The following is a 27,304-nucleotide window of genomic DNA, read 5'->3' as shown; positions in this document are numbered from 1 at the left end:
ATTTTTAAATTTAAATACTGAAAATTTAAATTATTGTCTATTTTTAAATTAAAATATAAGATATAATATATAAATATTTACCAATATATTTTATAAAATAAAATGTATTTATTTAATTTTTATTTTTAAATTGTAATATATTTTTATTGTAAAATATTTTTTTTATTTATTAAAATTTGATAATGATTTTTATATATAACTTAAATATGATGTCATCTTTAATTTACAATTTGATTTTTTTATAATAAATTACTTTAGGATTTATTTTCTAAATACATCAGTATACAACTAAATTTATTCTCTCACATCAATTACTAATACAACAGGGTCTAATACATAATATCAATCAAAACGACCTATTTGTAAAAAAAAGTTGTATATTTTAAATATTCAAAATTAAATATCCTTTTATAAACAGATAGCATTTAGACTGTTGGCTAGATTCACATGTAACTTGTAAATATATATTATTATAAATTATAGATTAAATTATTTTTTTATAAATAGATAGTACTAATAAAAAAATAGTTGGTTAAATTTGCGATGTCATATGTAAAACTTTTATTTATAACTGAAATAGTTTTATATTTATTATTAATAATTATAGATATATTAAATGATATTTTTATAAATAAATAATATTAATAAAAATAGTTGGCTAAGTTTATATGTATCACCACATGTAAAACTTTTCTCTAAATGAACTAATTTTATATACTTTATTATATACTAACAAAAATACAGACGCATTGCATTTTTAAATTTTCATTAAAATTTTAGTTAAAATTAATAAAAAGTATATAATTAATCTTTAAAATAATTGTTAGATGTAAAATAAAAAAATGAAAAAATGAAAAAAAAAACTATTAAAAATGAAAGAAATTTTTAAAATAATGGTTATAAAAAAGAATATTTTCTTTATATATTATTAAACATATATTGTTATAATTTATAGGTTATAGATATAGATTATGAATTATAAATGTTTAACATTCTTAATTTTTAGTGTTATTGAAAAATCAAAATATACATTGTTAGTTTATTTTACGAAGTCTAGATGTATTTATGATTTATTTTTGGTCCATATAGTTTTCAAGACCTTCTTGTCCACAATAAACTATTTAATTTATTTTCCAAAATGAAAAACAAATCATTTTTTCACTGTAAAGAAATTAGTTTTGATCGGAAGTAAAACGGAATCTAATAATCTAATAATATTAGAAATAAAAACTAAATCGATGATTCTAGTAATATACAATCTAATCTAACAATAAATGATTTTAAAATAATATAATTTTCATTATTATCACCAACATAGAGGTGAAAATAAACTTTTTTTTAAGCTTTAAAAAAGTAAATAAAATAGAAAAGTGGGGTAGAATAATGGGCCAACAAAAAGAAAAATTGGGCATAGAAAGAGTGAGAAAGCAAAACACAGCCCATAGCTCCCCGAAGCATCAAACTAAAATCGACACAGTCCCTTTAAGTGCGCCTATCTTCCTTTCGTTCAAAAACTCTGCTTCAAATTCAAGCTGTCTCTTTCATCTCCTCTTCTCTCTATATATACACACACAAACATTTATTTTAATATTTCCAATAATAAAAATAAAAAGTCTAAGGCAGTTCTTTCTCCCTGAAATATCTCTCTTTCTCTCTCGCGCTCTACTCTAGGGTTTTTCTTGCTCCTGGCCGTACACTACTCTAGGGTTTTATCACTCTCATTCCATGGCCGCCGAGAAGCTCCGAGATTTGAGCCAGCCGATTGATGTTCCGCTCCTTGATGCCACTGTCGCTGCCTTCTACGGCACCGGATCTAAGGAAGAGGTTTGTGTCTCCGTCTTTTGTTTCGTTCACTTACACTTAGGGTTTAATCACTCAATTCGATTAACTCTCTGTTCTCGGGTTGGTTGTTGGGCGTATTCGGTTCTGTTTCTTACTACTAATTCACCACTTGATAATATGTGTAATGTGGAGTTAAACAACAGAACCTGTGTTTTTTTTTTTACTAGTGTGGATAATTGTTTCGGGTTGGTTGCGTGTTCGGTTCTGTTTCTTTCTACTAATTCATCTCTTGATAATATGTGCAATGTGGAGTTAAACAGAACCTATTTGGATGAGTTGTGTTTTTTTACTAGTGTGGTTAATTGGTAGAGTAATATGTTTTATTTAGAGAATGTGGTACTAAGCACGGACTTATGTTGCACTGAAAAATGATGCAGAGAAATGCTGCTGATCAGATTCTGCGCGACTTACAAAACAATCCCGATATGTGGCTACAAGTCATGCATATTCTGCAAAATACTCAGAATCTGAATACCAAGTTCTTCGCCTTACAGGTTTGGCTTGTTTAATGATCTGTTTGATTTTCTGTTATTCGAGATGGGGATGAACAGTTCTTGTTAAGGATAGTGGATTATTAATTTGTGGTTTGCGGCAAAGGATGTGAGTTTCAATAGTATGTAGTATTCTTCTGGTGTGGGATTGACTTGCTTATAGTTATAACAACAAATGTGGATTTCAGTCCTAACTAATAGAACTTTGTCTAGACTTTAGAACATTTTTTATTGGAATGTTTGGGTAACCATGTGTAGTCCCCATTTAACCACTTGTTTTCATTTACAAGGTTCAAATTTCATACCTTGTTTAAGGAAATTGAGTGTAGTACTACTGGGAGTGACACTCTTTTAGTGGGATTGTTTCTAGTATATCAAATTTTAGGTAGGGATCTATATATTTGTTCTAGGTTGATAATATTAGTTATGTTGCATTTGAGAGGATCCTTGGTTAAAAGCATTTACGTAAATTCCTTTACTTGTAATTATGGATGATTTGAGTGCATGTAGGAAAGATTGCTGCATCATAGATCTTGAATTTAGTTGTCAAGAAGAGGCTTACCTCAAAAACAACCAAAAACAATCATTATGGGGTTAAACTTTATTTGAGCAATGACTTGGAAAGCAAGAATTGCTTGGCGGTGAACAAGTTTTCTACTCATTGGTAATTGTATTAAAGATGACTTTATTAGTTTATGTATTCTTTTATTCTTTTACATTCAGGTTCTAGAAGGTGTAATTAAGTATAGATGGAATGCATTACCTGTTGAGCAGCGAGATGGAATGAAAAATTTCATCTCTGATGTCATTGTACAGGTATGATCCACATTTAAAGAAATCAGAAATTGGACTTTTCAGTGTTTTGTAGATCCTTTGTCATTTATCTCATTATCAACTTTTCTTGCGTAGCTTTCTAGTAATGATGCTTCATTTCGATCAGAAAGGTTGTACGTCAACAAACTCAACATTATATTAGTTCAGGTAAAAATGGTAGCTCTGTTCCGTTATTTGGACTGATTATTATGATTAAATTATCAGTCTTCATCCATATGTTTTACTCATGCAGATTTTGAAGCATGAATGGCCAGCAAGATGGCGAAGTTTTATTCCTGATCTTGTTTCTGCAGCTAAAACTAGTGAAACAATTTGCGAGAATTGTATGGCTATATTGAAAGTAAGTTCAGACTATTTCCCCTTAGATTCTCTCCTGATGTCAAAATTACTAATCTAAAAAATGTCCTTACAGCTTTTGAGTGAAGAGGTTTTTGATTTTTCAAGAGGCGAGATGACCCAGCAGAAGATAAAAGAGCTTAAACAATCTTTGAACAGGTAATTCATGTCGATAGAACATAACTGTATGTCCTTTTTGTGCTTGACATTTTATATTTATTTTTTGTTGGGCGTCTGAAAGATTGAGTTTTAATGGCCTGATTTTGCAGTAGTAGATTTGTTGTAAGGTTTTTGCCATTTTAAATTTTTTAGTTGAGATGCTATATTATTTTTGGTTTACTTGTATGAGATTTAGTGTCTCTAAGAATGTCAAGAGATAATATCTAGCTTCTATTAGTTGTTAGGTAGATTTGTTGATAATAATATTGTAGGGGCCAACATAGATTGTGGTTGGTTTATTTGTTTATTATTGGTAATTGGTAAATTAACTGGAGGTTTAGATTAGGTTGATTGACATAAAATGATGTAATTTTTTATCAGCCATGGGCTGTCTAGTTTGGAACTGAAATTATCTTCAGAAAACAACGAAGGGATTTAAGAATAGTTTACTGCTCGGCTTGTTTGTAACCACATGATAGCATGCTGACTTAATTGTTTCTAAATTGGAATTAGTTTCTCCAGCAGTTCCTTTGGATGATTGGATGTGATTTTTCTACATTTACTTTCTATGAGGTGTCTATTTGTTGCTAATATTTACACTGGTTTTTGCAGTGAATTTCAACTCATTCATGAGTTATGCTTGTATGTGTTATCAGCCTCGCAAAGGACTGAACTCATACGAGCGACTCTCTCTACATTGCATGCCTTTTTATCATGGATTCCCTTGGGTTATATATTTGAATCACCATTGGTATGTGAAGTTTTCAGTTGAAATGTGCTTTTTTCTTTCTGAGGAGTTCATAAACTGATATTTGCTTTATGTACAGCTTGAGACACTCTTAAAATTTTTCCCACTCCCAGCATATAGGAACCTAACATTGCAGTGTTTAACTGAGGTATGTTCCTTTTTTATATGCATTAGAATTTTCCTTAATGTTTTCGACATCAATAATTCACTATTTATCATTGCAGGTGGCTGCCCTTCAATTTGGAAATTATTATGATGTGCAGTATGTCAAGATGTATAACATATTCATGGTCCAGTTGCAGGTGTGTTTTGATCTTCGTTTATTGTGAAATACATTGCATTCTTAATCATTTGATTATTTTCAATTTATTTGTTTTATTGATTTTGGACATGGTGTGTTTGATGCAGAGTATACTCCCACCGACTTCAGATATTCCTGAAGCATATTCAAAGGGCTCAACTGAGGAACAAGTGAGTCTTTCTTGAAAAGATCAAGATGCCTAGTTTGCCTTATTAATTGTAAAGTATTTGACTGACCCTTTTTTCTTTTTTGTAGGCATTTATACAGAATCTGGCACTTTTCTTCACATCCTTCTACAAGGCAAGTTTACTTTTTATGTTGTGATTTTATTTTTTATGTTGTGAGAACATTGTATACTATATTGTGAAAATGTACAAATGCTTGTATTGTGAAACAATTTGACCTTTTTCATGGGCTCTCTTTTATTTCTAATCCTCTTCCTTTTTTTATGTACCACTTTTGGGTTTCTTGTGGAAGGTTTTGTTATTTCTTAACAATATTATGGTACCTTTTTACATATGCAGGTTCACATTCGCATCCTGGAATCCACTCAAGAGAATATAGCTGCTTTGCTTGTAGGCCTTGAATATCTTATCAACATTTCTTATGTCGATGATACTGAGGTTTTTAAGGTATGCGGATATTGAAATGTTTGCTTTTGCATATTTCCTATGTTATGAATGATTGTGTTTCATTTTATGTTTGTCTTATAGATGTCTTCAGCATTCCCTCCCAATTGTTTGCGTACATGTGCGTTCTTGTTTAGTTTTTGTGCCACATGTGCCACTACGGTCTTTCTAAATTCCTAGGTTCATGCTGTATCTTTTCTTAAAAAATAACAGGTCTGTTTGGACTACTGGAATTCTTTGGTGTCGGAGCTGTTTGAACCACACCGAAGTTTGGACAATCCTGCTGCTGCAGCGACCCTGATGGGACTTCAGGTGCTCTCTTTAATTCTATCACATCAAGGATTAACTATTACTCTTTCTTAACTAAACCTATCACTCTTTCTTAACTAAATCTGTTTAGCAAAATATGAGTTGATATATAATATTTATAATGAAAAATGTTCTATGAATAAAATTATTTCAGTTTTTTATATACGGTTGATATTTTGCTCATCTTTACAAAATTTCATAATTTAATAGCATATTCTTACTAGGGTATGATAAAATACATAGTTGTGAAAGCACTTTATTAGTTAAACAAATAAAAATTATAAGGCAATTAGCATGATACTAGTTGTTGCAAATATAGTTTTACTTGTTTTACTCACCCTCTTCTATGCAATTTTGCTTCCTTTATTCATTTTCTTCAGTTACTTCCTCTTTCTTTTGTAAGCTTTTAGAAGCTTTGTAATGTTTAGGTGTTATGTTAGAATGTAAAGATATTATGATGGTTATATAATGTATGAATATGTCCAAGTGTTACTGATGTATGTTCATCAATGGGATAAGTAGGTACCGGCAATGCTCCCTGGCATGGTTGATGGACATGGTTCTCAGCTTCTTCAGCGCCGACAACTGTATGCTGGTCCCATGTCAAAGCTGAGAATGCTCATGATCTGTCGAATGGCAAAACCTGAAGAAGTTCTCATAGTTGAAGATGAAAATGGGAACATTGTTCGTGAAACCTTGAAGGACAATGACGTTCTTGTTCAGTACAAGGTTCGTGAAAAAACTGCATGGCTTTTTATCCTTAAATTAGTTTTTTAATAGATTGGTTACGAATAATATTGATTGTGATATTTAGTTACTTGGAGACACTTTTTTCATGGATAATTCCATATTACTACCCTAGATGCTTAGTAATCTGATTCAATATCGATACTCTGAAATATTATCAAGCATAGCATAAAGATAACTATAACCTAATCCAATACGATCAAAAGCTAATGCATACTAATTATGCTGCTTAAGATCAAATAAGTAGAATTAAAGTCTTAAAAATAATATCTAATTAGAGTTAATCCAATCTATCAATCTGTCACTTACCTGTCATTGTTTTTTATACAGATTATGAGGGAGACCCTTATTTATTTATCACATCTTGACCATGATGATACTGAAAAGCAGGTTTGTGGCTCTGAATAGCTTTTGTTGTTTTGTTGGGAAATACAATCTTATTATTATTTTTGTTCCGTATTATCTGGTTTAATAATTTAATAATTGTTATTGGTTGGAAATTCAATATTGTTAAAGTATGAGCTGAACTTTCATTTACTGGATGGTAAAACCATAGTCTCAATTGTTAAGCTTGAAGATGTAGCTATGTAATTCTTTTGCTTAGATGTAAAGGTTACCTATAATACATTGTTGTATGTTTGGGTTCATATATATGGCCTTTTGTTTCTAACGGTCTTTTGTAATTCCAGATGCTGAGGAAATTGAGTAAACAGCTCAGTGGTGAGGATTGGACATGGAACAATTTAAATACACTATGTTGGGCAATAGGTTCTATATCCGGTTCTATGATGGAAGAACAGGTATTCTAAACTTCGTACCCTAGACCAATTGATATTATGACCCTATATGCTATATGAATTCATTTTCAAAATCAAATGAGGATTTGTACAACCCTTGAAGTCTTCCTTTTTGGTAATTGTAGCATGTTGTTTTTAAATTTTTTTAAATATGAATTTTAGGACAACTGTGCCAACTTTGTTGACCTAGGTTTCATTAAGTGGAGTATTAAAGAACCTTGAATGATATACTTGAAGACATGAATGTGAAAAAAAAGCTTAGGAGAGATTGTTTTATCTTATAGCTAATTCAGTCGTTTATAGGAACCCTTGCATCAAAGATATACATGATATTCTATATTTTCCTGGGTCTGAGCAGAGCTCACTTGCTTTGCCATTAATTCATGGTATGGGTCCATAGGTCTACAATCAATCAAACCTGTTTCTTTTAAAATCTAAGGTGTATTTCATTTGTGAAATTACAATACCTTACTTTGATCAACTTCAATACTCAAGAAGTATATAATACATTCAAGATCTTTGGTTTGAAAATGATTGTATAATAAATAACCGAATGATCCAAAGGGGACTTGTGAGGTTCGCTGGAGCAATGTTGGTTGTGTAATGTTGTTTTCCTGAAAGGGAGGGACTGCGTGGACTGCAAAGCTGTGTTGGTAGGAATATGTTAATTGTTATCATGTCTCAGTTTTTTCTTTTAGCACTCTGATATGTATGGGATTCATGTAGGTCTATTTTACTTTTTCCGAGATAGATGCATTCATAGCTCACTTTCTTGTCTGATATAATTTTGTTAACTATCTCTGTATTTTTTGTGGCATTCTTTTATTAGGTTTGATATTTTTCTTCACTATTTTTAGTTAAATCTTAAATCTTTTGCAGGAAAACAGATTTTTGGTTATGGTCATTCGTGACCTATTAAACCTATGTGAAATTACAAAGGGAAAAGATAACAAAGCTGTTATTGCAAGTAATATCATGTAAGAATTGTTTCCATGTGCCATTTTGTTTTGTTTTTTGTTGTTTAGTACTGCTTTTATTTTTCTAATGTCTTTTTTGCAGGTATGTTGTGGGCCAGTATCCAAGATTTCTAAGAGCTCATTGGAAATTCCTTAAAACTGTTGTGAATAAGTTGTTTGAGTTTATGCATGAGACCCATCCTGGAGTTCAGGTTATTTTTTTCTTCTGTCTGTACTTTTGTTATTATATGATTTTACTCTAACCTAACCTCTTTACTTGTTTTTATTTTGTTTGTGGGTCGTCAATTGTTAAAGCTTTCTATAATCACGTTTCTTTGTGTTTCAGGATATGGCTTGTGACACATTTCTGAAAATAGTACAGAAGTGTAAGCGTAAATTTGTGATCACTCAGGTAATTGGCTGCAAATTTTCTCTCCAAAAATGTAGTCGTAGTCATTTTATTATACAAGCTTGCATATAACTTGAGATAATCCTTCACATTCATTTGCATCAACTTCAGTACAGATAGTCCCTAACTGTCACAATGGTTGGTATTTCAGGTTGGGGAAAATGAACCGTTTGTGTCTGAGCTTCTGACAGGCCTTCCCACCACTATTATGGATCTTGAACCTCATCAAATACATTCCTTCTATGAATCTGTATGTTTATATAAATCTTTAATCCTTCTATGAATCTGTATGTCTATATAAATCTTTAATCCTTATATGAAAATGTATGTCTATATAAATCTTTAATCTCAAATTCATTGGTTAAATATATATAACATCATTTCCCATAAGCTCTATTTGCTCTATTTGTATACTTGTGTTTGCACATCTTTAAGCTATATTTTGCGTTGTAGGTCGGTCACATGATTCAGGCAGAGTCTGATGCGCAGAAGAGAGATGAATATCTTCAGCGGTTGATGGAACTCCCAAATCAGGTCTCTGCTAAATATTTCTTTTGATAGACAAGGATCTGAATTTTTTTTTTTGTTTTTTTATATATTCGGTAAACCATAATATTGGATGCGGTTTTTCGGTTTTTTCAGAAATGGATGGAAATTATAGGTCAGGCTCATCAAAACGTTGAATTTTTAAAGGATCAGGATGTTATCCGGACAGTGCTTAATATATTGCAGGTATAGCGTTAAAATCATTTATAAAATTTTAGTGTGACCCTAGTGGCCTCACCGTGTCAATGTTGAAATCATTTATAAAATTTTAGTGTGACCCTAGTGGCCTCACCGTGTCAATGTTGTGTTCAGCGTCCGTGTCAGAGTCGGTGTACATCTTCCTTATTTAGTCATTTAGTACAATAAAATGTCTTCATTCACAATCTTTATTGTTTTAAGTTTGTCAAGTTAGTTTTCATTTTTTATGGTTAATTGTTCTGCTTGTAAATTAGCATTTCATCCTGGGTCTTGCCCACTTTTGTTGTTAAGGTTTTGATTTTAAACTCTCACTTTCAGACGAATACAAGTGTTGCATCTTCTTTAGGGACATATTTCTTGCCCCAAATCTCGATGATCTTTTTGGACATGTTGAATGTATACAGGCAAGTTCTAGTTTTTTTATATTCAGGGACTCTCTAGCAAGGATGTTACTAAGCAACAAATAGTTTGATAGTTTTTTTGCTGAATCGTGTTATTTTTGTGTTCCTACCACAGAATGTACAGCGAGCTTATTTCAAAGAGTATTACTGAAGGGGGACCTTTTGCTTCTAGAACATCCTACGTGAAACTTCTACGGTAAGACCATGAAAAAGATGTATTGGTTCTGTACTATGTGATTATTGTGGACTCTACTACCTATCCATGTTTATATTCATGCAGTTCGGTGAAGAGGGAAACACTTAAGCTGATTGAGACATTCTTGGATAAGGCAGAAGACCAACCACAAATTGGCAAACAATTTGTGCCTCCAATGATGGATCCTGTTCTTGGAGATTATGCGAGGAATGTTCCTGATGCTAGGGAGTCAGAGGTTTTGTCACTGTTTGCCACAATTGTGAATAAGTATGCTGCTGTCCTCCCCCCTCCCCCTTTTTTTTGGTTTCCATTCTTTATTGACTGGTCTGGTGCTTTGAAATCTAATTTTCTGTTTGTATATGTTCTTTACTTCCTAAGAATAGAGTGGTGATGTGTTTTCTGTTAGTTATGAATAGTATGTCATTCATCTCTCTCTTCCAGATATAAATCTGCAATGATCGAAGATGTACCTCGCATATTTGAAGCTGTCTTTCAGTGCACACTTGAGGTACTGTGTAGGATATTCAGCTATGATACAATTGTCCTAGTTTATTATTGTTTTTGTTATTATTTGTAATTCAGACCCATTTATTTGATAATTAGCTCCATCCATTCAAATATTTTTAATTTCTTTTCTAAAAGTATATAATGTTATTTTTATATCAAAATTGTTTTTTTTAGATACAAATTTACTGCAAATGTTAAAATGCATATATGGAGAAGAGGGATAAATTTTGACATGAGCATATTTCTGATAAACTGGTTGAATTTCTCCACATGTGATTTGGACCTGTGTGGACAGACATGCAGAGTTCTAGTAAAAAGAGAGTAGATTAGATGAATGGTAGTGTAATTGTCAAAGGTGGACGGAGTTACGGGAGATTTTTCAATTAGTTGTTTGTTTGTAGACATGATCCACTATAGAACACTGGTGTTGTTTCATCCACTATAGAAGGCTTCGGGTGGTTATTTTTGGGTGCATGAGGTTGAAATTCTATAACTTGTAATTTGTATCAATTGTGATGGCACAAAGTTATTTGGTATTTTCTGCAGATGATTACAAAAAATTTTGAAGATTACCCAGAGCATCGCCTCAAGTTCTTCTCTCTTCTTCGTGCCATAGCTACTCATTGTTTCCCTGCGTTAATCTGCCTTTCAAGTCAGGTTGTGTTACATGCTCCATCTCTCTTTTATTTTTTTAATTGTTGACTTTGACTGCTGTCAAATTTTGTAATCTTGTGTGCTTGATGTTATTTGTAATTTGTGTGCCAGCAATTGAAACTTGTTATGGACTCTATCATATGGGCTTTTCGGCACACTGAAAGAAATATTGCTGAAACTGGGCTGAACTTGCTGTTAGAGATGCTGAAGAAATTTCAGGTGTGGTCTTTCTGCAGACTAGTTTTATTTGTTAACTATATGCAATATGCAATTTTTTCTTTTGGGATTATTCGTTACACGTTCTCTATTCTAAACAATAAATTCTAATTTTTCATCCGTAGTAAAATTAATCTTGTTCTGGTTCTTACTATGTTGGTGGAATTTTGTAACAGGGCTCAGAGTTCTGTAATCAGTTTTATCGGACATACTTTTTGACAATTGAACAAGAGATATTCGCTGTATTGACTGATACTTTTCATAAGCCTGGGTTCAAATTGCATGTCTTGGTCCTTCAGCATTTGTTCTGTTTGGTACGGTCTCACAATCCTTTGTTTTACTAGTTTGTAAAAAATAGCAAAAATAACAGCTCTGTCTTTTCAGCTGGAAACTGGTGTCCTAACCGAAGCTCTTTGGGATGTTGTTACTAATCCGTATCCATACCCAAGTAATTCTGCGTTTGTACAAGAGTTTACCATAAAACTTCTAAGCACGTCATTTCCCAACATGACCGCAACAGAGGTAAATGTAGAGAAATAAATAATATTTGTCTTTTAAAACAAATGACTAATTTGAAGAAATTTGCAGGTTACTCAATTCGTTAAAGGACTATTCGAATCAACCAACGATCTATCTACTTTTAAAAATCATATACGAGATTTTCTTATCCAGTCCAAAGAATTTTCAGCTCAGGTATTTCCTTATTTAATGTTATTCCTTTGATTGTGCTAATGGTATGAGTTTATTAATTTGGGTTTTCTCCGCAGGATAACAAAGATCTATATGCTGAAGAGGCTGCGGCTCAGAGAGAGAGAGAACGACAAAGAATGCTTTCTATTCCTGGGCTTATTGCTCCAAGCGAATTGCAAGATGAAATGGTGGACTCGTAGATATGGTAGTTAGTGTCTTGGGAATTTTAACTTGTTTCACAGGCTTTGATTGAATCCATTGCCAGGTAGTTTTGAGAAGAGATGATGCAGAGTTTTCGTCCTCTTCCCAATTTCAAAGTTTTGGCTGGCCGGGGTGAGTGTAGATTATTCAATTACTAATTTGTAAGGGATTCATGAAAGCATATATCTATATCTTTATATAGAATGAATCGCAGGATGGAAGACTCATTCCGAGTATTCATGACTCCTTAGGTGTGACCTCCTAACCTCGGGCGGTTTGTGCAGAAAACCCTTGTGGTTTGATATTTTGTATTTTTTTCCCTCACCAATTAATTTTTAGGGATATTCATTTTATGTACCATGACTGCACTTAATATATGGTTTCATTAATTAGTGTGTTATATAATGTCTCTTCATTCTCTCCCAATCGAGAGAGAAGATGTTTTTCTATACTATTACTGTCTTTTCATTTACAATTGATAAAGGAATCTGAATCCCAAAGATCCCTTATTGGTATAACATCAAGCATAGTTAATAGGTTTAGCTTCTGTACTACAACGTTTTTTTATTTAGAAAAAATGGGGGAACGTTAGGGTAGTGTGCACTCAAATTAATGATTTCAAGTGAAGTGTTTTTTTGAAAATTATTTTAGTTAAAATTGTAAATTTTTAAATTTCATTAGAAAATATTATTTGAAGACTCTGTACTTTCGTATATCTACTATATCCATGCTTTTTTTTCCTTCTCGCTCTTTTCTTTTTGTCACTTTCTCCTATGGATCTTTTTCTATGGTCTGTTCTTTCTTTTCTTCACCTTTTATTCTCTTATCGAATGTGTACTTGTTTTCTCTTTGTTTCTAGTCTCCCTTGTCTCTTCTTATTGTCGATCTTTCTTCTCTATTAATATTGACGGCAAAATGTCAATATTTACATTTTTAAATTACCTAAATATTATTTTAATTATTAAATATCTTAATGAATTGATAATTATTTTTTATATTAAGTATTTGTTTTGATAATATTGCGTGGGGATTGAAATAGTTAATTCAAAATACTTTAAAAAAATTTAAAGGCCAACCATTTCAGGTTTTTGTAAAATCATACCGGTGGAGATGGAGATATAAATCAGGGTTAGTTTTGTATGAAATCTCTGGTAATGGCAACAATTATAGTGATTATCTTAGTGAATCATTTGTAAGTCGGGTTAAAAGTTTGGTCTTGAAATTTCAAAGTTTTTTACACTATTCCTTAGGGTACTTAATTTCTTTCTGCTCTTTTCTATCATTGCCACTGATAGAAAACCTTACATATGGTGATAAAACTTATTACGACTTTTTTTTTTTTAACTTTTTATCATAGCGACACGTTAAAATTGAAAAATTACACCAATTAAGTGTGAAGCCCACACCTTTGAGCAGAGTTAGGTATGGAGGAAAGTCCACTCCGCAGTTCCATAAATTTGCTTCATAGACACTCTGTAGTTGACACCTGTAAATATTTTCTTAAAAACAATTCACATATACCATTTAAACACTAAACACACAATTTGTGTAAAATGAATTTCTTCGTAATTATTTTATGCAAAACAACAAAATTTTATTGTATTTTTCTATTTATATAAAACCTCTTAAAATAACATTTGAAAATAAACAAAGACAGGAAGAAACAATAGATCAAAGTTCAACAATTTAATCACCAGGTAAATAACAAATCCATCATCTCACTCAAAGTTCATTTTTTTAAGTTACATTCAACAATAACAATAATAAAAAAATGTTATTGGTAATATTTTATAAAAAATAAATACCGAAAAAAGTTACACAGTCCTTTTACGCAATTTCACAATTTTACTGGAGGATTATAGAAAATTTATTTGCAATGCCATTACAATTTTTCCATCTCACCAGATTTTCGAAAAAATAATCGCAACCAAACTCAATAGTATTATTTCTCTTCTGTAATATGTTTTATTTTTACAAATATCCATAAATTTTGAAATTAAATTGTTACTTTTTATTCGAATAATTATTAAAATAGACGGTGATGTTTATATACATTTTTTTAAAACTTAATAAAAAAAATTATTAATGTCAAGTTACATTTTTCAAAAATCAGAAATTGTATTTAGTATTATTTTTAAATTTTTTAAATTGTATACATACGAGAAAACAAATGAAATAGAAGAATACTTTTGTTTAAACTATTGTATATAAAGTAAGAAGGAAAAGGGGAAGATTACATTGTTATTTTGATTTGTATTATTGATTATTGATTTGTGAATTTGTTGTTGAACATGGGAGTGATGGTAGGGGAATGAATCGCCCATTGAAATCCCTTACCTGTTTATTCTGATTAGATTCGAAGCTTCACAATTCATCTTCTGCTTTTCTCATTACAAATCGATTATTCCCGATTTCATCCAACGCAACAGAATAGAACAGAGGCATGGGTCAAACTTTTCGGAAGCTCTTCGATACCTTCTTCTCCAATACTGAGATGCGGGTCTCTTCCTCATTCCTTTTTTTTTTGAAATTTCAATAATCATTAGTAAAAGCATGAATATGTCATTCTTTGTAAGTTTGATTTTTGTTTCATTTATTTCTTTTTGAATAGTTTGCGTTTACATTCAGCTATCATCATGATTAATCAGCAAAGGAATATGATGTTGCCTAGTCTCATTCTTCTAATCACTCATTCTTAATTTTTGGATGAGTTTCCTGTTTAGCCTTTTCTTGAACATTTTCTTGGTTTAGGTTGTGATGCTTGGTCTTGATGCTGCCGGCAAAACTACTATACTGTACAAGCTCCACATTGGAGAAGTTTTATCTACTGTTCCTACAATTGGTGGGTTTCATTCTGAATACATAGTTCAATTCTTTTAAGCAGATTTCTTAGTATAACCTAATTATGCTATTTCTGTCTTGATACCCAAAGGATGCTAATCGTGTACTTGTCAGTAATCTACATATTTGTTTTTTGTTTCTAGGTCTGTTTGAATTTGTTTGTAATTATGGAGATTTTGTTTCGGCATTGCATGGAAGTCTTTTTATTAATGGAATTGGACGGATATCTATTAGCACTTGGTGTGTGTGAGTTGACCAGAGAAATCTTGTTACAGTATAGCACTTCAGTTTAGTAGAAGAAAAATTAGAAAGAACTAAACTGTATGCTGTTTGTTTGAGGCTTATAAATTTCTGGTGTTTTGCAGGTTTTAATGTGGAGAAGGTTCAGTATAAGAATGTTGTTTTCACAGTTTGGGATGTTGGAGGGCAAGAGAAATTAAGGACACTTTGGAGGCACTATTTCAACAACACTGATGGTTTGGTAGGAATTAGTTTCCATGGTTTTATGCATTTTATCTTAATAAAAATACAACTCATGCAGTTCGGAACTTGTGAATTTTTCCTTCTGTTACAACCATTCATCTATGCAATTGAACTGAAAAGACATGATCAGGTCTATAATTGCCAGATTGATAAATATGTATTTATGCAGATATATGTTGTTGATAGTCTGGACCGAGAAAGGCTAGGAAAAGCTAAGCAGGAATTTCAGGTAATGAAATAAAAAACAGGAACACATGTGTCATGTTATTCCAAACTATGTTTGAATAGATCCATGGATTACTTGCAGGCAGTCATAAATGATCCGTTTATGCTCCACAGTGTAATATTGGTGCTTGCGAACAAACAGGACCTGGTATGTCTTCATTCTTCATTTTCTGTGTTTTTTTGGATGAATGAGTTGACATTTATGGATACCTTCATGAGTAACAAGAAATTGGTGCCAAATAATATGAATTGATTGACACTGTTTACTGAATACGCTACAAGTTTGTAGTGTGCTATTATTAATGCATATAAATAGTAAGAACCATTGAATTAGTTAAATATGTGGAGGAATCAAGTGTAGTAGAACCGAGGAAATTATTTACAAGCTAATCAGAGACTGTTACCTTCACCATTATTGTGTGTGACCATTATTAGATGATGCACGATATATCCAACAGAACAATTTGTATCACTTGGGCACGTGTGTGCACATACCTAATTTGCACTATGATTAGCTAATATGTTGATTGGATCATATGAGAAATGTAAAAATGTGACTGAGTGTTTGTTCCCATCATAGATCCAACTAACCTACACAAGATTATTTAGAAAACACCTTGCGTGTTAGTTAGTCAAATTTCACAATAATTTATTTTCCAATATGTATTAGAATTGAAATGCCAACCTAATTAACTTGGCGCTAGTTGACAGAAGGGGCTTCCTCGATGTAGATTTTCTCACCTAGTGACTTAATAAAATACTATTTTGTATTTGGCTTTCCCAGATAATGTCACACGCACCATGTTGCATCCTATTGTGGGAACATTCCTTGTCATTTGTTATTTTAAACTGTATCTAAAATTGATTTCTCTTTACCTCTTTTCGCTTTGTTTGTGTTGTCTAAGTTGGAAAGGGTCAAACTTAACTATAGGCCATGTTTGCCTAACTTTTTATGACTTAAACTACTTGTCTTAAAATTGACTTAACTTTTATTTAAAAGCTAGTCCTATCCCTTGGTTTTCTTTTATAAAAAATAAGCTCTTTAACCATCATGTATTTGGCTCAGCTCTTCTCTTTTATCCAGAGTTTGTTACAGAAGAAATAGAGGGGGGCGGGCGATGAAGGAAGAGAGTGAAAGTTGGAGATTGTTAGTTGTTTGGTTCGATGGAATTATAATGAAATATCAAAAATATATGTGGGACAGCCGTAAAAAATTGGCAGTGAGAGACAATGATCTGTGAGGGAATTCTTAATTTTGTTAATATAATTTCTTAATTTTTGGTAATATTCAGAGTTCTCAGAAAAAGTTGAAGATAAATGTTTTTTCTGTTGTACTGGGTAACATTTTCTATTAATAAGTGCCATGTTTTCTTCTTGTCTGTTCATGATTCTTCCTGACCGTAAAACATTTACCACCAGAAAAAAAGAATTCACTCTATATGATTATCAATAATTGTGGTATTGGCAGACCATTCTTTCTGAACAAACTAATCCCCTCCAAACAGTTTACGGAGTTTTGCATTATTATCAGTCTAGTTAATATTTTGCTTTTCTTTTTCAGAGAGGAGCAATGTCACCAAGGGAAGTATGCGAAGGGTTAGGTCTCTTTGATCTCAAGAACAGAAAGTGGCACATGCAGGGCACTTGTGCTCTTCGGGGAGATGGTCTTTATGAGGGCTTGGACTGGCTGTCCACAACTCTGAAGGAGAGAAAAGCTGCCGGATATTCTTCAATAGGACTAGGAACTTCATCCATCTAATTTTCAAGGTTTTACTTACCACCATATATTTTTTCAATCCTTCTGTTTATCATCCCATTACATTGTATGTGTTTTCTTTACTGCAGACGTATTTTGATCTCAGGATGAGTTTGTAGAGTGCGTGGCCATTCAAAGATGATGTGAGTGATTATCAATTTATTTGGTTTGCATCTGAAGCTGTTTTGGCTTCTAGGGTGGGTGCTTAACCAAATTTGTGTGTGTGAAGATTCATTAACCAAATTCTTTTGGCTTTTCGTTATCCCTTTGTAAGTGAAGACACACCACATAGAAGGCCATGGATACTTGATCACTTGTTCATTCTCCCGCCATGGATACCTCATATCACTCTGCTATTTCTGTGTGCTTCTGACTAATTAATGCATTGAGAGCTTCTCATTATTCTCGGGAACGTTTTATTGTAAATCAATTCAATTGGGTGGCTGCAATTATTTACCTTCTTACCCCCTCTTATATTCAGTCATTATCGATGGCATTTATTATAATAGAAGCTACTAATGTTTTAGTTCTCATGTTTTTGTGTATATTAAGACGTAGGCTTAATAGTATTTGTGATCCTTATATTTATAACATTGATTCAACTTTCAAGGTTTTTCTCTTTATTTGCTTTTGGTAAATCAACATTAATACATTCTTTAGCTAATATAATAATAATAATAATAATATTAGTAGTGTTCTTTAGCTACTTTCTTTTATTTATACGATTTCAATGAGATTTTCTTTAAGATATTTATGTTCAGTTAAATTATAAATACTGATCAAGATTAAAATATGAAAAAACTATGTTCTCCTTTTCGACCATTCATTAATAATGCCTGAATAGTTTAACAAATGTAAAAAGTGGTTATAAAGCATAGGTAAGGTAATACAAATTCAGGAAGACAGTAAAAATGCAGAAAGAAAAAAATGAAGCGAAAATAATAAAATAAGATGCTTTGATGAAATAGTACAGCAAATAAAAAGAAAAAAAAAATAGCCAAGATCTGATAAGCATTTTGGGAGTTAGCAAATGTTGAAAAAAACAAAGGTCGAATGAAAATGATGGCAAAAAAAAAAACCCGCAATTTAAGTTCTAAAGTTGTATCCAAATGAAAGTTACACAAAGCAGAAAAACAGAGTATTATATTTCTGCAAGATTTGCATGAACATGATTCTTTGTTACGGAAGAAGCATTGTACAACAATAAAGATATTGCAGAATAACTGAGAGGAAATCAATCCAACTGCGAAATTTATGCATATATTATTACAAGTGATGCAAAAATCATTAGCCAAACATGCAAGAGACAAAGCACCTCCCAAACCTAAAACTTACTGCATAATTCTATCTATCTATGAATCTATCTATATGTACATTCAAATTCAATTGCAACAAAAACACTCCAAAATTTTTACTCACCAAACTGTGATTTGAACACCACAGAATCACCATCTTTCATCCTGTAACCAATTATTTTTCTCTTTTGGCCCAGTGGGACCTTCCTCACCATAAAGCTCCACTGGGAACTTGTTAAATAAGCCCTTCACAGAATATTTGAGCAAGCGAGGAAGAGCATTGATTACCTTATCCAGCTCAGTTTTTGAATCATAAACAATTTTGGGGCCCCATTCTCTCATAAATTGCAACCATTGAGGCTCAGTGATCTCATTTTCAAGATACTCAGCTGCAACAAGCTCATAGTGAATACTAGAATCCACATACAGATTACTGCGAGCAGCATCATTCCTAATACCAATTCCAAGTTTTGCAGAACCTTGGATGCAGGTTCCAGCATGAGGGTAACTTGCATGTCCACTTTTTGATGAGTAAACAATAGCTTTATTACCTTCAACATATTCCAAGTCACATGCATCCACCCATTCACCACCACTGTGCTGTGAGAAGTATATACTGTAGAGTTCTCCACTGAAGTTGCTTATGCGAAGTGTGAAATGCTCCCAATCACCAACATGTTCTCCAATCTTGCTCAAAGGAATATCCTTGATTCCAATTTTCAGAGTGGCTGGTCCATTGAAAGGGCAAAACACCCACATTGCAATGTCAGTGAAAGTTCCTCCAAAAACAGGCTTCACATGAACATAAAGCTTTGCACTTTTCAAGTCCCCACGTTTCACAAGCTCTCTTTTATCATCTCTTGGCAAATCTATCCAATATTGGCCATCATTTGTTCCCCCACCTGGTAGATTTGATCCATTTGCATCAATTTTCTCTCCTGCAGATACACCCTTTGTGTACAAAAGTGCTCCATTGTTGAAAAACCATTCCACAGAAGATGGCAAGTAAGTTTCATGAGGATGAAAGAAAAGAGTAGGGCCATAATGCTTAATAAGTGCATGTATTTGTTGCAAATTTGGCATTGCTTGCATTTCAGGATTCAAATTCTTCAAGCATACTACAGTTACATCTTCTCTCATGGTGGACCACCCATTGCTGCAGAAAAAAGTCCCAACAGAAACTCCTTTCCCTAGTATGCCACGATCTCGAGGTCTCAAACTCCATACCTGAAATGAAAACTCCGGAATTTTTGAGCCAGCAGTGAGTATTTGGCGATAAGGTTCACATTCATGGGTGAGATCAGAACGAACACAGCACATTTCATCCAAAAAAGGCTTCACAGGTTTGGTAGTAACCAAACATCCAAGGGCTTTGTAGCCTTCAGGAGGTTCAGGTACCCAAAAGTATACACCTAAAGTTTCCAAACTTCTTCGATTTTCACCCCAAACCAAACTAAAATCAAGGGGAAATTTCATCGGAGGTAACTTATCTTGATTATGAATATCAGCAATTTTAACTCCCTTTGCAACAAGTACAAAACCCCTTAAAGGCTTTTCATCGGATTGACAATAGTGACCAAGAATATGAAACCTATCAGGTACTCCTACAGGCCTATAGAATGTCACAGCATTTTTAGTGTCTGTCGTAGCACTGCTACTCCAAATAATCGCAAACCTAGTCACCTGGGAAACTTGTATTTCACCAAGATTTATAACACCAGAAGCAAAACCTTGTCCTGTAATGAAAAATACACAGATAAAATTGTTCAGCAGAGGTAAGTTAATGTTCTTTTCTCAAAATGTTATGTGTCATTGAGACTGCAATGTTTCGGTAAAATTGTTACTTTCAAGCATAAACTCAGTGCAAACCATCCCCAAAGATAAATTCCTGAAAGAATTTGGATTTGATGAATTATAATATGTAAATTATGCTATCATGAAGGTGTTAATTCACTGAAATTGTACCAACATCAAGTCTCATCAAACATGCCATGGGAAAAGGTACATAAAATGATAATTCAGAAACACCAAACGGAATTGTTTGCATAAAGGATTAAAAGAAATGCATAGTAGCCCTCAAAAATTCAAACAATAAAGCATATTCAAATAGGAAAAACCTTATATGATAAATTGATACCTTGAGGCCATTGAGGGATTGGAGACGGAAGAGAAAAGGTTTGAGGGGGAAATGTTAGAGTCATTGCATTTGTATTCCAACGAAAAAACTTGGAGCCACCCATTTCTCCATTAATCGCAGGTGCAGAATCCTTTCTAAGTTCTTGCATGTTACCAACACCCCTTATTCCAAATTAACTAACGCATTTTACATTCACTCTGCATGCGTCATCAATATTGAAAATAACAAAAAAAAAAATCGATTTTGAGATACAGATTTCATTTTCAATGAAACAAGAATCATTTCGTTTTTAACTTATCTTTTGACAGCAATTTGCTCATGTATACAAAGGAAGGAATAAAACAGAATTACCGTCTCATTGGGTGGATATTTTTTCGTAGTGATAGGAAAATGCATTCCCATATTCCCGAAACGAAAGGGGATTCTTTTATGAATTGGTTGTGTTATTATATATTTTAAATAGTTTAAACGATAAAACATAGTGTACTACCTTTTACTTTTGTAATTTATTTTTTTTTTTCTCAATAAGCTCGTTGTAATCTTAGTCAATCTTTCATTATCTTTCAATCTTTATTTTTTTTTTTACAAATAAAAATTCATTTTTTTACTAACATTTTATCCCTATCCCTATAGTGAGTTATCAAATTACTATTTTTGGATTCAAACAACCTTTTTTCTTTTTCTATATGGGAGCACCTATCATAAAAAAAAATAATAATCAATTTTTATTTGAGCTTCAACTTTCAAGACAACCTCTTGGTCGGTCTAAAAATCACGTACTTCCTAAATAAGTTGCATGTTTAAACTCCCATGAAAACCTCTTGGTTACTATTTTAACATATTAAAATTTTGAGAGATTGTTCATTGGCCTTTTCTTTCTTGGGTGACCACAAGAACCAGAGTGAAACACATTTGATGGCCCAAGATGTTGCCAGTACATGCATTAATGATGCCATCATTGTTAAAAAAACACTCAATAATAGGCGTGGCAGCTACTACAAAGTCATGGATGCCAAAGTTCATGAACAAGTTTGTGAATTTAACTTGGGAGAACATATTAAAAGCAGATCTACAGTGAGATATTCACCTTCATTCCACCAATACAAGCATTGCATCCAAAGACACAATATAGAAACTTTGTTCTGTTTTTAAATGCTAAGAATGTCTAGCTCCAACTTTTACCAAAAATGGCCAAGGTCCACGTTGTCCTCATAGCATTTGGAGCTCACTGAAAGTGAAAGCGTCCAAGTCTTTCTGCTCATCAGAGTTTAGGGGTTTAAAGATGCACACTAACACTAACCACGAAGCTTATAGATTATTAGCATTAGGTTCAGAATTGGTTTCTGATGACTTATCTCCTTCAAAAGTTTCCATGTCAATGGTCATATCATCCCCCACATCAGCCTCGGTCATTACTTCATCTTTGTCAGGCACCTGAGGCTCAACGCCATTCTGTACTGTATCAGATTGCTGATTCTGCTTTTCATTTGCTTTCTCTTGGTCTACCGGAACTTTTTCTGTTGCTTGCGGGTATGGATCAGTGCAGATTGTCAATGTAGATGTAACTAATAAGTTCTACAGAGAAAACACCAGACAGACAGAAGTCAAGTAAATTGTTCTTTGTTATTGGCAATCATAAAATATCTGTAACTTAAGTAGCAATCATAAAAATGAACGATTATCCATTTTTGAAGTAAACGATAATTCTAAAAATATAAAAATTGAACCGCAGTGCACATGGCCAAATTGTATAGCATACCTTTTCAAGAGCTAAAGCAAGCTTAGAAAGATTTGGGTAAATGCTTTTTGCATCCAATAGGATCTGTTTAATGTAATATCATACAAGGTAACATTAGATAATCCGATGCTAGCATGTTAAACATGATAGTAATAATGCCCAATATAATGCACAGAAGAAAGCCGGATTTACCTCACAAAGCCTTTGCAATGTAAATGGAGGACCTTCAATGAAACAAGTAAGAGCTGGAATTCATAAATAAAAGCATATCAAAATATTTTAGTGGAACTTTTACACACCAAATAATATCGACAATAAGTTCAATACGGCGAGTAAATAACAGCTTAAACATTCAAAGAATCTAAGCAACAATATGATATCAAAATATGAATTGAAAAGAGATGATATTGTTATTAACTATTCAAGATTTGTTGCAGGCTTAAAATTGAATTTGGCTGGGTTGAGTCTATGAAACTAGCTCTCCAAAAGGATTGCTCTAGCAGCTAAATGGCCATCCCTTTTGGAGACAATATCATTATGACATCGAATAATAGATCAAAGGGGATTAAACCACATAATATCAACCTAATGCTCAATGGAACTAATCTCAAGGGGTACTCTTCTAAAATCTTTCGGGTTCTTTAGAAGGGAATTAATCCCCAAATAGACATGCAGACAAAATGGCAGTCAAAATTACTAAAGAACTTCACGTGATTCCAAATAATTGCCATTGTCTGTCAACACTAAATATTCTATACGAGGAAAGAAAAACATTACCATAAATAGCTTGTAACTTATCTGTGTAGATAACCATAACTACACACGCAGAAATATACTGTACGCACACCACACACTTGTAACTACGCCAGTGTAAACCATTGCTGCGGAGTTCAACAGAATTAGAATGCGTTCCACTATCAAACATTGTCAACAATTTTATTTCTTATTGTCAAAAGCAGTTTTAATGTTTAAGAAAGATTTTCAGATCTTAATGGAAATTCACCAATGTAATGATTTCTAATATAGATATAGCGAAATTAGATCCACATAGTTAATGATACTGAACAAAATAGTAACATTCCTGGTTCAATGAATGGTTTGGACTTTAGATGGGATACCTTCGTCTAGTTTATGAACCAACTCAATGTAGGATTCTCCCAACGACGCATACTGCTGCTCACTAGTCAATTTTGCCTCAGGGTATTCTGACAGTACCTGTATAACAAATTCAAACACGTAGAGAAAGACAAAATATCAGCGTGAAAAATACAATATATGCTGTAAAAAAAAAAAAACTATGATGTATGAATAATAAATTTAGGAGTTGCGTGAACTGAGACAAAAAGATAAATAATAAAAAAAAAAAAAACCTTACGTCCATACCTCTAAGAATCAACAAAATATAGATAAAAATGCATATGCTAGCATACCTCCCCATACCTGCTTCAGCTGAAAGGATAGCATGATCTTCAACTTATCCCAGTGATGCCTGTTATTCAAAAATTCCATCACATTAGCCTTTTAAATACAGATCCATGTCCAAGTCAACTATCATTAAGTTTAGCCATGGTAATTAATCCCAGATAGCCATGCATGCTACAGATCCTGAGAAGCGTTAAATTCAACAGAAAATTATGATAGCATGTATGAATGCTCAAATATCAAGATTGCCTAAAAGTCATACAGTATAAAGTACACAATGATTCTTGAGCAACATATGAAGCAATTAAGAGGATAATACTAAAGACTGAACTTAACAAATATACATTAAAACATGTCACAACAATTCCAACACCCTGTCACAGGCTGAGCTTATGAACACACAATAGTGCTGTGATTCAGCACAACTAAATACTTCTGCATTTGCTGGGCACAATCTAAGCCCACCAAAGCAACCAAAAGAGGTAACTGAACCATACTTAATCATTGTTTCAAACATCGCAACACATTGTAATTACATTGTTAATAATAAATGAAAATGTAGAAAAGTAGTAAATTAGTACCCCCGCTTATATACAATTCTTGCTCCAATTGATTTGCAAAAGATTTAATTTAATTCACTTGATGCCATTAGCAATAATACTGTGCCTCATGTTTTTCAACTGATCAAACTAAATCCACTATCAAAAGACCACTCAATGAACGAGGCTGAGTTTGTGCCGACCATCAAATAACAGCCTCGCATTATTGAAAACTAGGCCGCCTCAGTTAAACATCATCCATTTCCATTTGCAATTCGCAGTGGCACTACATAGATATTAAATGCCAAAAGGATAGTATATTTGAAATTGCAAACAGTTGGGATTAAGCAGACACTTCTTTAAAACCAAAGAGCCGTAAGGATATTTGAACCTAGAAATAACTTATTCTCACGGACTAGTGACAGGCTAGATTGTTTTTCATACAAAAGCAAGGTGCACACGTGCAGTCTAAGGAACCAAAAAAAAGATACACACCTAAGTAATAATTTAAACAAAAACATAACGCAAAACAATTCACTGCTGCCTTCTTCCATTCTCTTTCAGGGCACCTTTAAAAGTGTTTCGAGTTAAAACTCAAAGTACCAAGCACAAACCGTTGTCTTTGACTAAAATCACAACCAAAGACATATCATGTCCTGTATATTATCTAGTACCATGTTCGGTAGTGCTACATCATATCTCACGCATCTGAACAGAACCTACAGTTTGTAGCTTCTACCCTATTTCCAAACTCAACATGACTATATACTTACACGTGCTTCCTGAAGTGTGCCCAAATAATACACTACCAAGTCCCAAGAAAGTAGGATTAACTCTATAATGTGAATAACTAGTTCAAGGGAAAAAAAAAAAAAAACATACACAAACACCGCCCCTATCTATCATATATTATGAACAATTTGCCAGAGAACATAAGTCGGTACTCCAATAATTCATACCAGAACTTCCCAGTAGATGCAATAACTTGCAAAGTCTGCAAAACTTCTTCTCTCGAAACATCTTGTTTTTGCTCAGCGTCTCTACTGAACCAAAAATCGTCGAATTAGGTATAGCAGTGATTTCGCAAACACGAGAGAGCAAAATTGCAATCACCTGTGATTCGACGCGCCATCATTGTGGACTTCATTTGAAGAAACCGGTGGCTGCAGTAAAATCTCATGCGGTTGCGTCTCCATGAAATGAAACTAGAAAAAAATCGCGAAAATTAACAACAACCTCTCCGAAAATTGAAACGGTGGCAGTGCACTGGAATTGGATACGGTGGAAGATAAAGATACATACCTATAATATTAGTTGGACTAAATTGGAGAAAGTGAAGCTGCGTGGTGATGAGAGGTTTCAGGAGATTGTTGTAGTTAGCAGCCTCCGTCGCCGTCAGCGGAGGAACTGCGTCGAGGTGTGTGTGCGTTCGTTGGGCTCAGCTCATTTGTATTGGTCCAATGGACTCTCTTCCTCCTGGGCTCAACGCATTTATTCACACATCCTTGTTTCTTCTCATCACTCTCTCTCTCTCTTGTTTTCTTCATTTTCCTAAATTACCCCTCTTCTCTCATATTCTCTGCTGGTTTTTGTTTTTATATTCCTAAAGTATTATTTTTCTCCCTATTCCATATTCTCTTTATCGTTTTTCTTAAAATAGAAATATTGAAAAAATTTAATATATTTTAAAACATTCACTTATATTTGTAATATATTAAAAAATTAAAAATTTTGATATATTTTAAAATATTACAATCAAAGTCCAGGAAAAGGATACAATACTTGCACACTTTTTTACAGAGAACTTACACATCAATATTTTAATACTCACTTTAAATTAAATAATTTTTTAAAAATTACACATCTATCTTTTGTTTTCTTTTATTTTCCCCCAAAACCAAAAAATTATATTCAACACATTCATACTTTCTTCATATTATTATATATTTCGCTTTTTTTCTTTTATTTATGTTCTTTTTCTACCAAATACACCAGAGGTTATAATAAAATAAAATAACGTCACTTAATCCCTACTTATAAAATTCACTTTCAATTTAACAATAATCCTAAAAAATTAGCAACTCTAATTGTCATTATTGTCCAAAAAACTAAAATATTTTGGGCAGACCGAAAAGCAGACACGGGTGTGATAAAAAATTACTAATATTTCATGCTTATCAAATACATTTTCAATTTAAAATAAATGAATTTGACTTTCAAATATATTTTTTAATTTTATCGTTTCAGATGTAAAATATTTTAAATTTAATTCATAAATGTAGACAAAACCTTACATTATTACTTTTCATTATATTTTTGGAACAGTTTTATTAATAAAATATATAAAATATATTTTAACATTCAATTAAATACTATTTTATGATTACTATATAACATTAGAGAGTAAACTAGCTATGCCTTAAGAAAATAAAGATAATATAAATATAAATAAATATATATTATTTTCTATCATTGAGAAAATCCTAATTAATTACGAACATTTAAGGAATTGTTAAAATCCTATCCTGTGAATTTTCGTACCAAAAGCATAAAATATGTATTTACGCCATGTATATTTTTGCCCTTCTACTTTTTTCCCTCTTTCACCATCCAAGGGCCAACCAGTAATATGAATTAAGATGGAACGATAGTTTTAATATTGTATGCGTCACCTCAGTAAAAAAAATATGCTAATAAATAA

The 27,304-nt window shown here is 32.6% G+C and overlaps 4 protein-coding genes across 7 annotated transcripts; 2 read left to right on the top strand and 2 right to left on the bottom strand.

The window, feature by feature from the left end:
• The first annotated feature begins 1,503 nt into the window (after positions 1–1,503).
• Positions 1,504–12,618, top strand: LOC114169388 (protein EXPORTIN 1A). Of its 2 annotated transcripts, XR_003600928.1 has the most exons (33): positions 1,504–1,824; positions 2,220–2,336; positions 3,057–3,149; positions 3,243–3,314; positions 3,400–3,507; positions 3,580–3,662; positions 4,275–4,413; positions 4,490–4,558; positions 4,635–4,712; positions 4,819–4,881; positions 4,967–5,011; positions 5,236–5,343; positions 5,554–5,652; positions 6,172–6,378; positions 6,727–6,786; positions 7,086–7,196; positions 8,073–8,170; positions 8,253–8,361; positions 8,496–8,561; positions 8,710–8,808; positions 9,012–9,092; positions 9,201–9,290; positions 9,621–9,706; positions 9,819–9,899; positions 9,984–10,166; positions 10,341–10,407; positions 10,953–11,063; positions 11,172–11,279; positions 11,453–11,590; positions 11,661–11,798; positions 11,865–11,969; positions 12,044–12,299; positions 12,382–12,567. XR_003600928.1 is itself a non-coding variant. In XM_028054528.1 (32 exons), exons 1-32 carry the CDS (start codon positions 1,726–1,728, stop codon positions 12,164–12,166), a joined length of 3,234 nt encoding a protein of 1,077 aa, XP_027910329.1. In that variant the 5' UTR covers positions 1,504–1,725; the 3' UTR covers positions 12,167–12,618. The 2 variants fall into 2 exon arrangements, 1 of the variants encoding a protein (XP_027910329.1); XM_028054528.1 differs by having other exon boundaries at positions 12,044–12,618.
• Positions 12,619–14,397: 1,779 nt separating this feature from the next.
• LOC114168452 (ADP-ribosylation factor-like) lies at positions 14,398–18,060 on the top strand. Of its 2 annotated transcripts, none has more exons than XM_028053269.1 (7): positions 14,398–14,667; positions 14,919–15,009; positions 15,374–15,489; positions 15,661–15,720; positions 15,799–15,864; positions 17,278–17,483; positions 17,579–18,003. In XM_028053269.1, the coding sequence occupies exons 1-6, from the start codon at positions 14,611–14,613 to the stop codon at positions 17,473–17,475; spliced, it is 588 nt and encodes a 195-aa protein (XP_027909070.1). In that variant the 5' UTR covers positions 14,398–14,610; the 3' UTR covers positions 17,476–17,483; positions 17,579–18,003. The 2 variants fall into 2 exon arrangements, with proteins under 2 accessions (XP_027909070.1, XP_027909068.1); XM_028053267.1 differs by having other exon boundaries at positions 14,401–14,667; positions 17,562–18,060.
• A 587-nt stretch (positions 18,061–18,647) lies between these two features.
• On the bottom strand, positions 18,648–21,531 carry LOC114170103. The gene is made up of 2 exons (XM_028055587.1): positions 20,905–21,531; positions 18,648–20,503 (listed from the first exon to the last, which is right to left on the bottom strand). The coding sequence occupies exons 1-2, from the start codon at positions 21,050–21,052 to the stop codon at positions 18,918–18,920; spliced, it is 1,734 nt and encodes a 577-aa protein (XP_027911388.1). The 5' UTR covers positions 21,053–21,531; the 3' UTR covers positions 18,648–18,917.
• Positions 21,532–21,815: 284 nt separating this feature from the next.
• Positions 21,816–26,076, bottom strand: LOC114170104 (serine/threonine-protein phosphatase 4 regulatory subunit 2). Of its 2 annotated transcripts, none has more exons than XM_028055589.1 (8): positions 25,906–26,076; positions 25,717–25,808; positions 25,563–25,646; positions 24,083–24,131; positions 23,761–23,857; positions 22,835–22,887; positions 22,664–22,726; positions 21,816–22,479 (listed from the first exon to the last, which is right to left on the bottom strand). In XM_028055589.1, exons 2-8 carry the CDS (start codon positions 25,797–25,799, stop codon positions 22,213–22,215), a joined length of 696 nt encoding a protein of 231 aa, XP_027911390.1. In that variant the 5' UTR covers positions 25,800–25,808; positions 25,906–26,076; the 3' UTR covers positions 21,816–22,212. The 2 variants fall into 2 exon arrangements, with proteins under 2 accessions (XP_027911390.1, XP_027911391.1); XM_028055590.1 differs by having other exon boundaries at positions 25,563–25,643.
• Positions 26,077–27,304: the final 1,228 nt, after the last annotated feature.

Source organism: Vigna unguiculata, chromosome 11 (genome assembly GCF_004118075.2).
Source record: "Vigna unguiculata cultivar IT97K-499-35 chromosome 11, ASM411807v1, whole genome shotgun sequence".
Taxonomy (NCBI): Eukaryota; Viridiplantae; Streptophyta; class Magnoliopsida; order Fabales; family Fabaceae; genus Vigna; species Vigna unguiculata.
The sequence above is the reverse complement of the archived record's forward strand: the minus strand, read 5'-3'. Positions and strand labels throughout refer to the sequence as shown.